This window comes from Fusarium fujikuroi, chromosome FFUJ_chr01 (genome assembly GCF_900079805.1).
Source record: "Fusarium fujikuroi IMI 58289 draft genome, chromosome FFUJ_chr01".
Taxonomy (NCBI): domain Eukaryota; kingdom Fungi; phylum Ascomycota; class Sordariomycetes; order Hypocreales; family Nectriaceae; genus Fusarium; species Fusarium fujikuroi.
The window spans coordinates 1,497,243-1,510,543 of record NC_036622.1 but is presented as its reverse complement, the minus strand read 5'-3'; the positions used below and the strand labels follow the sequence as shown (position 1 = coordinate 1,510,543).

The 13,301-nt window shown below is 49.3% G+C and overlaps 5 protein-coding genes; 1 reads left to right on the top strand and 4 right to left on the bottom strand.

The window, feature by feature from the left end:
* Positions 1-313: 313 nt before the first annotated feature.
* FFUJ_01605 (uncharacterized protein) lies at positions 314-1,067 on the bottom strand (the record flags this gene model as incomplete). XM_023576850.1 has 2 exons in its annotated part: positions 314-421; positions 474-1,067. The coding sequence occupies 2 exons, from the start codon at positions 1,065-1,067 to the stop codon at positions 314-316; spliced, it is 702 nt and encodes a 233-aa protein (XP_023423978.1).
* A 2,658-nt stretch (positions 1,068-3,725) lies between these two features.
* On the top strand, positions 3,726-4,720 carry FFUJ_01606 (uncharacterized protein; the record flags this gene model as incomplete). XM_023576839.1 has 2 exons in its annotated part: positions 3,726-3,806; positions 3,866-4,720. The coding sequence occupies 2 exons, from the start codon at positions 3,726-3,728 to the stop codon at positions 4,718-4,720; spliced, it is 936 nt and encodes a 311-aa protein (XP_023423977.1).
* A 689-nt stretch (positions 4,721-5,409) lies between these two features.
* Positions 5,410-6,422, bottom strand: FFUJ_01607 (probable 1,4-Benzoquinone reductase; the record flags this gene model as incomplete). XM_023576828.1 has 3 exons in its annotated part: positions 5,410-5,572; positions 5,597-6,171; positions 6,396-6,422. The coding sequence occupies 3 exons, from the start codon at positions 6,420-6,422 to the stop codon at positions 5,410-5,412; spliced, it is 765 nt and encodes a 254-aa protein (XP_023423976.1).
* A 1,595-nt stretch (positions 6,423-8,017) lies between these two features.
* On the bottom strand, positions 8,018-9,455 carry FFUJ_01608 (uncharacterized protein; the record flags this gene model as incomplete). XM_023576817.1 has 2 exons in its annotated part: positions 8,018-9,268; positions 9,339-9,455. 2 exons carry the CDS (start codon positions 9,453-9,455, stop codon positions 8,018-8,020), a joined length of 1,368 nt encoding a protein of 455 aa, XP_023423975.1.
* Positions 9,456-11,563: 2,108 nt separating this feature from the next.
* On the bottom strand, positions 11,564-12,962 carry FFUJ_01609 (related to hydroxyproline-rich glycoprotein precursor; the record flags this gene model as incomplete). XM_023576806.1 has 3 exons in its annotated part: positions 11,564-12,627; positions 12,694-12,860; positions 12,925-12,962. The coding sequence occupies 3 exons, from the start codon at positions 12,960-12,962 to the stop codon at positions 11,564-11,566; spliced, it is 1,269 nt and encodes a 422-aa protein (XP_023423974.1).
* Positions 12,963-13,301: the final 339 nt, after the last annotated feature.

Sequence of the window (13,301 nt, the reverse complement as noted above, 5' to 3'; positions counted from 1 at the left end):
AATGACTACGTTGGTTATGTTTTCACGTATGAAGCAGTAATCGGATTCAAAGAATCAAAATCATTATAATTCTTCGCTAGTAACGCATCAAACTCCCTGGTGCTAACATGGATATCGATATCTAGTTTTCCATATCCCTGATGTACTCTGGCCCCAGTTTCTCGTCAAGTGTCCCTTGGATTCGACCAATGCATCACTCGATCTGACTAACCTCAGCTCCGTGTATACCTTAAAACTGTAGCCCTGTTCTATCTGGGGGCTTCTATCTGGCAGTCTCCATCATACATGCACGCCTTTCGATTGCTGATGCTTGTCACCTAGATTCCCTGATGTAATAGGACACAATGCTGGGGTCGCGCAGACGAATAATCACAGCCACACCACCTTCTTTTGGGCCGCAGTGGGCAAGTTGAAGAGCAGTCTGGACACTGCAGGCAGTCAGGTTTCTGCCACACACGCCGGCATCGGCAAACCCAGAGGTCCAGGCCTGTTCTCGTCACGATGCAGTCAGATGGTGCGTGAAGTCCAGCCTTTACTCCACATCCGATACAGAAGCGGCGGAGGGGCACAAGCCGGTCTTGAGGTCCCGCCTCCTGCTCCGGTACCAATCGGCCTTGTGGGTCAAAGTAGGCCGTGTTGGCTTGTAACACATCAAAATGTTGCGGACTCCGTACACGGAAGCACCAGTAGCACTCTAAGTTTCCGGGTCTTTGATCTTTCTTTTTCTCGCTGGCCCAATGTTGTGGAAAGTCCTTTGCTGCTCTCATGACCAACTCAAACTTGTCTCGTAGTGTTGCCGTGCGTGGGGGGTCTACTGTACGATGAAATTGTCGGTTCACCATGGACAGGAAGATGAGAGACTGATAGTCCAGGTTCGAAAAAATGAGCCTCTGCACGTCGTTGGGGAGCCGTTCCAATAGCGATAGCTTGTTTGTTTGAAGAACTTTTGGTAGCCAGGTTGGACAACTCGATGCATACTTCTTCTGGTGGGAATATGAAGGGCGATTGAGCTCAGGTTCAAATGCTCGGCCAACGGGGCCAGCATGTTGTCGTGGGATCAAAAGCATCGCTAATCAAGAAAAAATCAGTAGTAGTATGTGTGACCTCGATAACGTTCTGTGGGAGAGATGCGCTTCTATAAATGACTACCTCAGCCAAGGAGGGGACAGACAGGGGAGTGGATGACATCCAACAATATCCATACCAACCTACCTTATGCACGCCTCTGATGGCAAGCAAACAAATAGTTGCGGCACCAAGATTTCACGTCGGATATGGGTCGAGGTGCAAGGGTGTTTGTGGTTCGTTCTCTACCCGACATCCTTCAACATTATAGCTGTTGGTTGTGCATTGGGGCTGAGACAGGCAGCTCGTTAAGGTTGTTGAAAGGTATCTTCTCTGCGCCTGATGTTTACCCAACACTACTTCCTTTGTCATTGGCACTCAAGGTGAGCCATTGGCCATCAGATGGACGCTGATTTTTGGTACATCTGATATGGACCAGCTATGTCCTGACTCATGGTGTCATTCTGCCTTCGTGTTTGGTTGGATATTTAGATCCTAATGAAGCCATCTGCTGCTCAGTGTTTCGTTTCAATGGCCAGCAACCGACTGCATCATGCACGCAACCCAACATATACAAGCCTGTTTCCAAGCCAGCCTTTCACTCGACAGATGGTGTAGTGTGTGTCCTTTCCATGAACCCTCATGGAAAGGTGAAATCCTATATCTGTGCCCTAGAGATCGGGCTGACCCTGGTCCAATTTGCGTATGGAGACGAGCAGACACTGCTGGCGAAGCGAAGCTCTTAGACGAATGACGGCCGGCCCGGGCCAACCCAACACGACAAGAGACAACGGCACACAGTTGGGGCGGCCGGCCGCGTCCTCATTTCTGCTTCCAGCATCGACTATTATCCACATAGTTGCAGCGGAACCAGTCCCCCGACCGACGCCTCTTATCATGTGAATGGAAGGCTCATGTGGGTATGTCGCACTATCACTGTGATATCCAAACTGTCGGGTCAAGCTAGGCCTGGTTCATCTGCGGGTGAGTCCAACACACCAAGAAAACCACCTCTCCTCATGCAAGTCGCAATTTTGGGACACTCGCTCGCATCCTTCCACTCGCTTCGAGTCATTTTCAACCGTTATGATTGAACCAGGATCTGGAACTCGTTACCTGCGCTCCGCACATCTTCTACCTGAAGGAACACTCTTTGTTGCATACTGGGATCAGGCATCGAGCTTGTTTGCTTGATAGATCAGTTTATGCCAGCAATGTCAGAATTTGGCCTGAGCTGCACTTGGAGACTTGATCAAGACTGCTGAAAAATATGGCCTTGGCATGCGACGAGTCGTACTCTTGCTGGTCATATCGCACCAGCCCAACAACGCGTCTCGTTACTCCGGTGGTTTTAGCGATGAGATAGGCACGTTGGCGGGCATTTCTTCATATTTTCCCGCACGGCACAGGCGCCCGAGAAGTTTGTCACCTCTTCTCGCTTTGTCCTGTGCCTCACTCTTCGGATACGATTTTCAAGAGGTCGACAAATTATCGACCCCCTGGTTAGCAAGGATCTGAGGGGTTTAAGTCGAGCAAAAGACTTTCCAGAGGCATTCCCGGCCAAGAAGGAGCCTAGCTTACGCCTTGTCCACTTGAAAGCAAACAAACGATGTGTAGAGACTGAAGGTATCGTAGGGTGTGGAATCCAAGCATTGGGGCATCTGCTGGCTGCCTGTACCAAAGCACTGGGGTGATGCGACGGATCAGTCATGCCCCCAAAACCCCGAAACTTGATCGATGTGGTAGAAGCATAGCATGTCCATAATTGTTCCGATCAATAGTCGGCAAAGCTCCCACGATGAGACCCCATGATAATGAATATTTCCACAGAAAAGCTTCTTCCCCATGCGAGAGAATCAGGTTGCGACAGCATATATTGGTTCGTTCGGGTACTTTTTTCACGATAAAGCAAGAGCTGAAAGCGTGGAAACCAAAAAGTGCGATGCGCTACGGTCTGTTATCCTTGTCAGGTAGGACTGGGTAAATATGCTTGCTTGCAGCATGGTGGCATTCGTAACGAAGTGTTTCCTGGATTGTTGATTGAGAAATTGGCGCCGATCATCAAATGTTTCATTCACTTTAGTGTCCTTGGAATATGTACCTACACCAAAATACGATCTGCGGGGGAGCAGAAATTGAGTGTGACATTCCACCACGAAAACAGGTCTGAGCATTGTGTGAATTGTCCCATCCTCTGCCCTGATGAACTGGTTGCTACTGTGTTAGAGACACAAATAGTATCAAGTACAATCAGGTTGATGGCTGCATAACGAGGGTTTGCGGCAGGCAAATGTGACTGCATCGAGGCCATTCGTGGGATGGCTGATGGCTGATGGCTGATGGCACCTCTTTGTGGCAACCAAGCATCCCCCAAGGCACAAAGAAGATCCTCTGGCTGTGTGCTGGCAGGATTTGGCCCAAACACCTTCAACACAGCCCCAATGCCAACTTGAAATGCGATCCAGTGACTCCGCAATGTTGCTGTAGATCCTGACCAGAGGGCCTGTTTCAGATACCAGTGCGACCAGGGGTCCGCGCTTAAACGTCATAATAAATTCGAGCCCCAGTCATCTTTGCACCCTGAATTTTTGTCTTCTGGTGATGCCTTCTATATTTTCTTTGTATGCTCACGACGTTCTTTGACCCGTTTGTGCTCCATTATGGCTCTGTTTGAAACCGCCAATTGCGATCGAAATGCGACCGCTCCAACAGTCAGCGATGCAGGCGTCGCAGGCGCTGGTGTATGCTTCAATCCTAGCATATCGAAAGAAAATAATAAGCAGGTGCTGACACACGACAGATCCTACTATCGTTCATGATCACGGCGCTGCTCGCCATCATATTGTCGAGTAGCGTCATTTTTGCCGAAATACGAGGGAGAGACTCGGTCATCCGGCGGAAGCTGCTCAACGGTTATAGCGACTCTCAAATTATGCAGGGAATTGGTATCCAGAGTGTTGGACTGGCCAAGATGAACAGTCTAGTGCCGTATCACTTCTTCCTCATATGGATGCTGTCACTCCTTTCTATGGCGACCCATAACACGACACTTTTGGCTCTTAAACAGGATTACCGCCGCGATTGGGTGATTCGATGGTTGCGACAGTTTCTTATGTTCGTCAATTTGGCGTTGTCGTGCGTATCTGGCGTCTTTGTTCTCGAGGGTGTTTCAAAGGGTCTTGACGACAAAACTCTACCCATATCCTGCGTGTGGGAAGTTGAGGGCAAAGGCGCTGCCTCAAACGCTGGTCTTTCTTACGTCGGCACAATCGTTGTTATTGCTGGTAACTGCATCATCTTTGGCCTGGCGACCTGGTATCTTCACAGCAGGCAGCAAAGATTCTATAAGATCATCCAGGTTGTCGGGTTGATGTTGATGACAGCTATTGCAGTTGGGGCAGCGATTCGGATTATCCTGCTTTCCCAAGCATTTGGCCACCCGTCGATCGAGCTCAAAGACAATGGCGAGACTGTATGGAGCTTCGGTCAGCTTCTCTCCATGCTGCTTCTTATCCTTCCATTGGTAAACGTCATTGAGATCTATCGAGGAGAGATCCAAGTTCCAGGCCCAATTCGAGACGAGCGAGCCAAAGTATATGACGGTGAACTCCAGGATAACCCACAGGGGTCACGGACAAATCTTTTCCAAAAGTAAGAAATGAAACAGGGAGGCATATCTTGGATTGGGAGGGAGACTGCGAATTTGGTCTTATGAATGGGAACGGATGCAGAGACTGTGATGAAGGATAGGCTTTACTGCACGAAAGATACCCTCTTTTCTTCCTATTCTCAACAAGTAGTTATTTAGAGATTTGAATCATCCTCTCGGATTACAAGGACTAGTTTGCGCTGGGCGCAGCTTCCTGTCTACTAACTTAGTAATTTGGGCATCTACCAAGCCCCCAGCCGAGGTATAGAAAATGAAATTGACCTATTGCGCTTGCCTGTACTATCTCGACGCTCTTCGATTACTCGCATTGGAGTGGACATCCATCCACCAGGTAGCACATCCATTCCATCCATTGCTTGAGGCTCTCGATGCAATCGTCACAGTTGCTGATCTCCATGCAGTAGCCAGCGCACCTTGCAAGTAGCGGTAATATTCATTAAATAGTTATGATCCAGGCATTGTAATAACAGTCGCGGAGGAAAGGCCTCTGACGCGGAAACGATATCAATTGTCATTTCTCATTCGCGTCGCCCTGAAACATGCCCCTTAATTGGTTCTCAAGAGACATTTATGATAATATCACAGCGAGTTCTTCATACAAAATTATCATAAGAATATTTATTTGTATTTGTTATTGATTCTAAGCATTTGCGTTCCATTGTCGTTCAACTCGTCTATTGGACTACGCACTTGGCTGGCAGTCCACAAGGTCCCTCCTTGACCTCCTTAAGCTCTTGGGGTCCCTTGTTCTCTTGTTTGGGAGCAGTGGTATCCTTTTCAGCCTCGGCAGGCTTGTTGGTGTTCGATGCCACCTCAGGCGCAGCCTTGGCTTGGCTGCTGCCATGCAGTCAACCGGTGAACTTGGCAACGGTCTGGTAGAAGTTCTCTCCCTGGATCTGAGCAAGCTCGAGCTCCTTGGCAGAGGGCTGGCGAGAACCGTCACCACCAGCGAAGGTACCAGCGCCCCAGGCACTGCCACCACGAACCTCAGAGAGATCAGTCAGAACACCGAAAGCCTTGGCGTAACCGAAGGGGACATAGATGATGCCGTGGTGAGTGAGGGTGGAGATAGCGTTCTGAGCAGTGGTCTCTTGACCACCACCCTGGGAGGCGGTAGAGACGAAGATACCGGCCATCTTGCCCCAGAAACCACCAGAAGCCCACTGCTTGCCAGTCTTGTCCCAGAAAGCCTTCCACTGGGCGGGGAAGTTTCCGTAACGGGTGGGGATACCAAGAAGGAAAGCATCGTAGCCCTCAAGGACGGAGGGGTCGTCGAGGGTAGGGACATCGGTGGGCTTGGGAGGAGCGTGCATCTTGGCGAGGACATCCTCGGGGAGGGTCTCGGGGACCTGGAAGAGGTCGGCAGAGCCGCCGGCCTTCTCAATACCGGCCTTCTCAGCCTCGGCCAGCTGCTTGATGTGGCCGTACATGGAGTACTACGAGATATGTTAGTGTTTTGTGGTGATGATAAAGTCACGAGTGGAATGTTGTATGAGCGTAACTACAGACAAGCCATTGAACAATGCAACCTTGGTTTACACTCATTGTCACATATGGCAGTCTCAAGCATCCCACAAGAGCAACAACGATAGTTTGCTGATGATGAAGAGATGATGGTGGTGGGGCTGGGGATGACAAGATGTGGAGGGGTGAAACATACGTAGACGATAGCGATCTTGGGAGCCATTGTGAATGACTTGTGGGGGGTATCAAGTAAAGAATTAAGAAAATACAACGGATAGAGATGCGATGAGTACTGAGTGATGATAAGACAGAAAGAAACGAAACAGCAGAAGAGGGGAGGGTTCGTCTTATAGCTTGAGGGAGAGCTTGTTGGAAGCTTCTACATCTGGGAACTGGGATCTTATCCACGAAAAGGTACGTATCATGCACCTTAGGAGAAATGAGCCGGGCGCTCATGATATCATTGGTGCAACTCTGCCAGTTCCGGAATCTACGAACGCGTGGATGTGGGTCGGGATTGAACGGGTAACACCTTGAGAACAGCTCTCAAGAAAAAGTGGAGGTGAAGCTCGGGATGTCCCTGAATCATGACATCTGTGACATGCAAGACAATTGCTTCCGTAACTCAATCTTTCTTATTGAATTGGGAGGCTAATCAGCCAGAGCTAATCTCTCTTAACTGTTAATTCCTACCACGATACCTCTGATAGGTACTCAATTCCTCCAAACCCATATCATGCCTCGCCATATTCTTCAAAACAAATTCAACTTCTTCTTCAACAATACCCCACCTCGATCGAGAATGACCCATAATTAACCCCCCCCCCCCTAGAAAAGCATCTTTGCTGAGTCAAGGCTGATGTGTGCTTAGCAGAAGACGCTTAGCTTCTATTACACGAGCCTGACAAAACATACTCAATGCGGGGACGTCTCTGTCCGACTGCGCGCGGTTATTGCAAATCTTATGATTTCTACCTTGTCTCTCTATCTTATCCAACCATTTGATAAGCCAGTATGTTTCATTTTGCAATTTTTGTAAAGGACTTCAGGCTTCTCACTCCGGCACTTGCTGCATCCGGTTTCCTGTTTCGATGCTTGTATATCCGTTACCCACATGCCATCTCACCTCATCTTTCTTCTTGATTCTACAACATCATCATCTTCTTCTTCTGTCTTCTTTCTCACCGACATCCTCAATCTCGTGCTGATGCACGATTAGCATGTCTTCAATGGATCTCAACAACCGTCGTCTTGATTATTCTAAGCCCCTTGCAGCTGAAGCTCCGCTGAACCACTTGCCCCGTTACCAACCGCCCTCGAGCATCCACCCTCGCCTTATCAATGGGACGACTTGGCATATAAGTCTCATGCTAGGACCCTCACTTAGTCGGTAACAGTCTCAAGCTTGACTTGAGGCTTACGATCAACTTACAAAGGCTCGTGCAAACGTGCTATCAAGTTGTATTATCACATGATAGCCTCACCAGACTTGCATACTGTGTAAGTGCGCTCGCTCTAGAGTCTGACATTTTCTATACATCAGCTATCTCACACATCGAAACTCAATATCTGCCAATATATGCCAATATCAACGCCACACTGTAAGCGATACTCAAAAGTATCAAAATGAATGCCGCCTCTGAGGCCCAACCTCGTCCTAAGTAAAAAACCAAAGTGCCTTTCAAGAGATTCAAACCAATCCAAACTCCATGCTTTCGTTAGATGATTTGGTACATTGAGAGTTCAAAACTCTAAACCAATCCCATGAGAAGTTAAATAAAAATAAGTAAAAAAGAGCTAAAAGAAAGACATCATATATCATCGGTGCGGTGATCGTTGCTCGTCGTCTCGTGGATGTGCGCTTGATGGTTCAATCACGATCTCAGGGAGTTGCGGTATTCTTAAACTGGGGAATTGAGGCGCGCTACCATTGCTTTGACCGCTTGGTGGGCTGTTGCTTTGTCCATCTGAGGCTGGATCCATCTCATGCCAATCTGACCCAAGATACCGCTCCGTAGTTCGCTGCGTTCTCTGCGATGAGGAGCGTTCAGGGCCAGGATACTCAGGCGGGGGGCCCTGAGTTGAGGATCGGTCATCATTGAGTGGTACATCCTCGTACTCGGGAGGCGGCATCGCCTCTTCACCTAGATCTGCTTCTACCAACTCAGGACTCGAGCCAGCTCTGCCATCTGCACTGCCTGATCGAATAGAAGCTCCTTGCGAACGTGTAGGTGCCAGACTTGCGAAGTCGTCGTCATGACTAGCAGCAGAGCTATAGCTGCGCCCCCGTTGATGTCCCGATTGCATGCTCGCAGCATCAGAGAGCAGGCCAACACGCTCACTCTCGCTACTGTTTGCTCTAATTCTCGTTCCGTCATGCCGTGCAACACCAACGTCTGCATATGACACACTTGACACAGATCTCTGCCTGTTGTCCTTGATCTGGTCCACAGTAGTTCGTAGTTCGGCAATAGTGTTGTCCTCGTTCGCAGCACGAGTCTCAGCTCTGATCGTCTCAAGCTCGCGATAGTCGCTTCTGAGCCGTGCCTCGCGGCGTCGCTCTCTACGCTCCTCACGCTCAGCGAGGGCTTGTCGTCGAGCCAGTCTGATCTGGTAGAGGGTCTCCATTTCTTCATTTCGCGCTTCTTCCTCTGCCTCTGCAGTTGGCAGGTCGATGATCACATCCACGCCATCTCGCTCGCCTTCTCGTCCCAGGACCCTTTCATTATGGCCTGCGCTCTGTCGATACGCCGGTAATGTAAGCACAGAGCGGACGGAAGTATTTCGGTCGACAGTTGCGCCAGCGTTGGTACCGTTATTGGTACTGTTGCGACTTTGTCGGTTATTGGTCGAAGTAGCAGTGGGATCGAGCTGATGTGATTGTCTTCCACTCTCCCCACCATCTTCACCTGCTGTCTGTTCGTAATTGCCCTGCCCCGATCGACCTCTTATTCGTTCAAGAAAGCCTCCCTTCTTTTTACTTTCTGTCGGCTTCTTCTTTTGTCGCGCCTTCGTTATACAAACAGCCAAAGTAATGGCTACCACTACACCGGCAATACTACCGATGACCTGCACGTTGAGACATGAATGTTAGCGCCATGGTAGATCTCGGCGATTCTTCCACTCCAGTTGAACTTACAATGAAGACAACTGTATTATTGGTTCCCCCACCACCGTTGCTAGATGGCGTTTCTCGAGGTTGAAGTGCGCTCTCAGTGGCATCCCAGCCACGCGGTATTGGAACGTTCAGATGCATTTCAGGCGGAACTGCACCATTCAGCAGAAGAAGGAGTTAATTGTACTGATAATGAGATTGAATTGCCAGCGACAATTCGTCGGAGAGGGCGGATAGAAGAGGACCACACAGTGGCGCGCCCGATTGGATGATCGATGCTTGCCGATACGAAGTGGGAGTACAGAGTTTCGTATAAGATTCAAAGATTGCGGCAAAAGGTGTTGTTCCTGGGGAAGAAGGTTTGATTGACAGGAGATTGATTAAGAAGAACAGAACCACAACAGCAGAAGATGAAGACTATTGCCTCCCAACTTCCAGGCAAAGCAATGCAATGCAATGCAATGCACAGCTCAGCACAGCACAGCCGCAGTTATCGGGCGCTCGCGAGGCGCGAGGTTGGTTGGTTGGCTTTCCCGTCCAGTCGGCTTGGCTTGGCTGAGCTGGACTGGATGTGAAAATGGACCTGGGCCTGGACTTCTAGCAGGGGTGTTTCGGGACCTTTTACCCTTTATACTCGCTGTGTGTTTCACTGATGGAAGCACAAAATGGGAGGCAGTAATATGATTACGAGTGTAACGAGGAGTTAAAACGAGAAATTGAGATTAGCATTGACCAGAATAAGCGGATGAGCCGTCTCGTCCTGGTTTGCTCTGCTCTGTTCTGCTGTCAGATCAAGAATTGGCTAACGTAACTTTCATCGCTTAGGTACCTATCATCTGCTCCTTGACGATCATGACTTGTCAGTGGCCGTGAGGGTGGTGACATCAGTACATAAGCAGCTACGTAACTTAGTACAGGGCCAAGCTGTGGCCGCTGCTTACCTTGCCCTTGAGGGTTTGAGTGTCTTGTCTTGAAGGCTTATTAGAGCATTGGATGCTGAAGATCATATCGGCTGTTGTGTTGAATCGCCTGTCAAAGATGATCAGATGGAATGGCAAGGCGTTGTGGCTGGTGTACAACAGGTACAAACTCTTATCTTGCCGCCATGTATCTCAAACTTGTACTCATCGACCGCAGTGTCGCACCCGATCCTTGAACGACAACTTGATCCCCCAAGGAATAAGCATCAACGGGGCCCCAGTTCATTACGCAATCACTACAGATCTGCGGGACAATTCTCTTGTTTTGTCGCTCATTTTCTTCAATAACGCCTCATTCTGTTGTAATTCTGATGAGAGTTTAATTGGCTTTCAAACTCGTTTTCAATAGTATATATGTACATAGCTCAAAGCTCTCTTGTTGCGTTCCATGCCATCAAGGCTCACTCTCAAGATCCACCTCCGCAAAGGGCTTTCTCCAGCCGCTAAAGATCATCAAAATACGCTACTGAAAGGCCCTGTCCCTTAAATCTGACCTTCCAGGGATGTGGCGTGGCTGAGGTGGCCCCTGCTAAAGCTCAGCCTCCGCACCCTTCTTCTGATACAATAACTAACTATTGCCTCTGTCTAATATTCGTCCATCAGGTTGGATTAACGAAACTACTTGTGGGCAGTCTTGTTAATATCATTTGCCTTTTTTTAAAGGCTTTGGTCACAACGTGTTCTTCTGAGATTATTATGGAGTGTTTACTCCAGTGATTTTGCAAGGGTTGTCATAAGTCTTCTGTTAAGCAATGTACATTGTTGGGGTTTCTGTGATAACCACCAGCCTTTCTGAATACCACTACTTCTTCTTTAGTCGTCTTACATTCAGCCGTACAATGAGACCTTTATTCTCACATTTCCCCTTGTCTAGCCTGCGGGATCTTGAAACACCAGCCTTTGATATCTTCTCCAGGCTTGCAAGCGTTACACAGTCGATTCAGGGACAGTGTTATACAGCATCCGCCGGGCCCTCTTGATAGGGAGTCGAAACCTAGTAGTATCGTTTTCCGAAATCTCGGTTTTCGCCTTTGAAGAGGTTGTCAAGCTCTCAACTTTAATTATTAGTATTTTCAACAGTGAGACTTCTATAGCAGGGTGGTTATCAATCATTAAGGCAGTACAAGACAGCTGCTACTTCAAGGTAAAGTCTTGATCCTCTTGATAGGCAGATTAAAATGAATGGTGATAGTGAGTAAAATTAACATGTGAGAATAAAACGACCTTGAACTCCCGCTCCAACCAAGTTTGCATAAGTCACATGGTATTTTATCCAAACTTCTTCTCAAACTTCTTCAGCATGCCCGTCACGCCACGCTCCAATCGTCCCGCATTCTCCTCAAGTTTACCTCTTGGCTCCTTTGTCTTAGGCGCAAATGAGTAGATCTCGGAATTGGCCAATTCTGTCTGCGTTGGACGGTATACCTGCTGGTGGATTGAATATTCTGCACCTGGTTGAGTTGGCACCTGCTGCTCTTGGTGTGTATAGTTGTACTGCGTGAAGCCTCCAGGAGGTGGTGGAGGAAGTCCCGGGTTGGAAGCTGGCGGTGTTGGTTGCGAGTGAGGTTGAGTCTGGGCCGGAGGTTGAGTTTGTGGAGGAGGCGGGGGAGATACAAATCCAGGTGAACCTGGGAATGTTGCACCATATGGACTTCCCAATGCTTGAGCAGGCATTGTAGCAGCTCTTTGCAATCCAGGATGCTGACCGAATTGAGGTGGAGGTAGTCCGGGACTTGTCACACCTCCCGGAGGGAATTGCGATGGCGGAGGCATACCCGGCGTGAAAGGCTGCTTGTGGTAGTCATACGCAACAGCAACAGCCAACGGGTTGAGGGGATCCTCGTCCGGAGGCGGCGTTTTTTCTCGGTGCTGGATCGTCTCCGGAGCTGCTGGAGCGGCCGGGTTATAAGCCATCGGAGCAAAGCTGGCTGGTGCCTCGGAGGGCGGGGCTGGAGGCGGGGCGGCGACGTTGGGAGGAGGCGCAAAGCTCGGAGCGTTGGCTGAACCATATTGAGGGTCTGAGATGGCAACGTTCTCCAACTGCTGAACCACAGAGCTCATAGGCGCAGGTTGAGGGGGCGGGCCAGGCTCATCCAGGACTTCAACATGTGAAGGCGGAGCAACTCTTCTTACGCCATTGACAAACTGGAGCGCATCTGTCTGGGTCCAGAAGTAGATGTCAAGTGAGTGAAGCTTATAGTGGTACTTGTTTTGATTCTGAGGATCAAAAGTTGGTAGGTGCCATTCGTTTTGGTCCGCGACAGCTTCAGGTCCGGTCAGAGTGACGTTGCATTGTTGCTTGTAGGAGTATCGGACGTGTGTCTGATCGAGGTCTACAGGTTGGCTTATCAGCATGGTCCACTCTCAACTATGCGCGACCTCATCATGCCGAGTCTTACATCCTTCGAAAGCATCCTGATCCTCAGTGCCTGGCTGGTTGGCAATTTCGATGCGACACCGGCGCTCGTTGGCGTTTTCAAAAAGATAGACATACGAGCCCTTGTCAAACCTGTGATGTCTGGGTTTCACAGTATCGGGGCCATAGAAGTAATGAATGTCTGCGAAGCTTCATCGACGGTCTGTCAGCAAATTGGGACATCTCCCCGGGGTATTTAGCCGTCGCAACTTACAGTGTCGCAACATTCTCCTCTCCTGGTCGTGCAGCCATATTGAAGGTTCTTCTCCTCTAGGAGCTCACCTCACAGAAGAAGATCAAGAACCGGTAGGGAAAATAATCAAGTGATTCGTGACAGAAAGAAAATGTGTGGCCTCGTTCAGCTTTTGTACCCTCCCCTTCAGAGTCCAACCCTCATTTCAGAGCTGGGCGCCATTTGACTCGTCGACTGATCAACTTCTGTGTTTCCAAGAGACGACATAATGCATGTAAGTTGTCCATGTCGGCGCTTAAACGCCTGTTCTTGGGGAGGGGAAGCACATTCTTTGGCCAATTGAGTTCAGAGGACCCTTGGTGTCGTTAGAGCTGTCCCACTACCAAAATAGCGGCCCC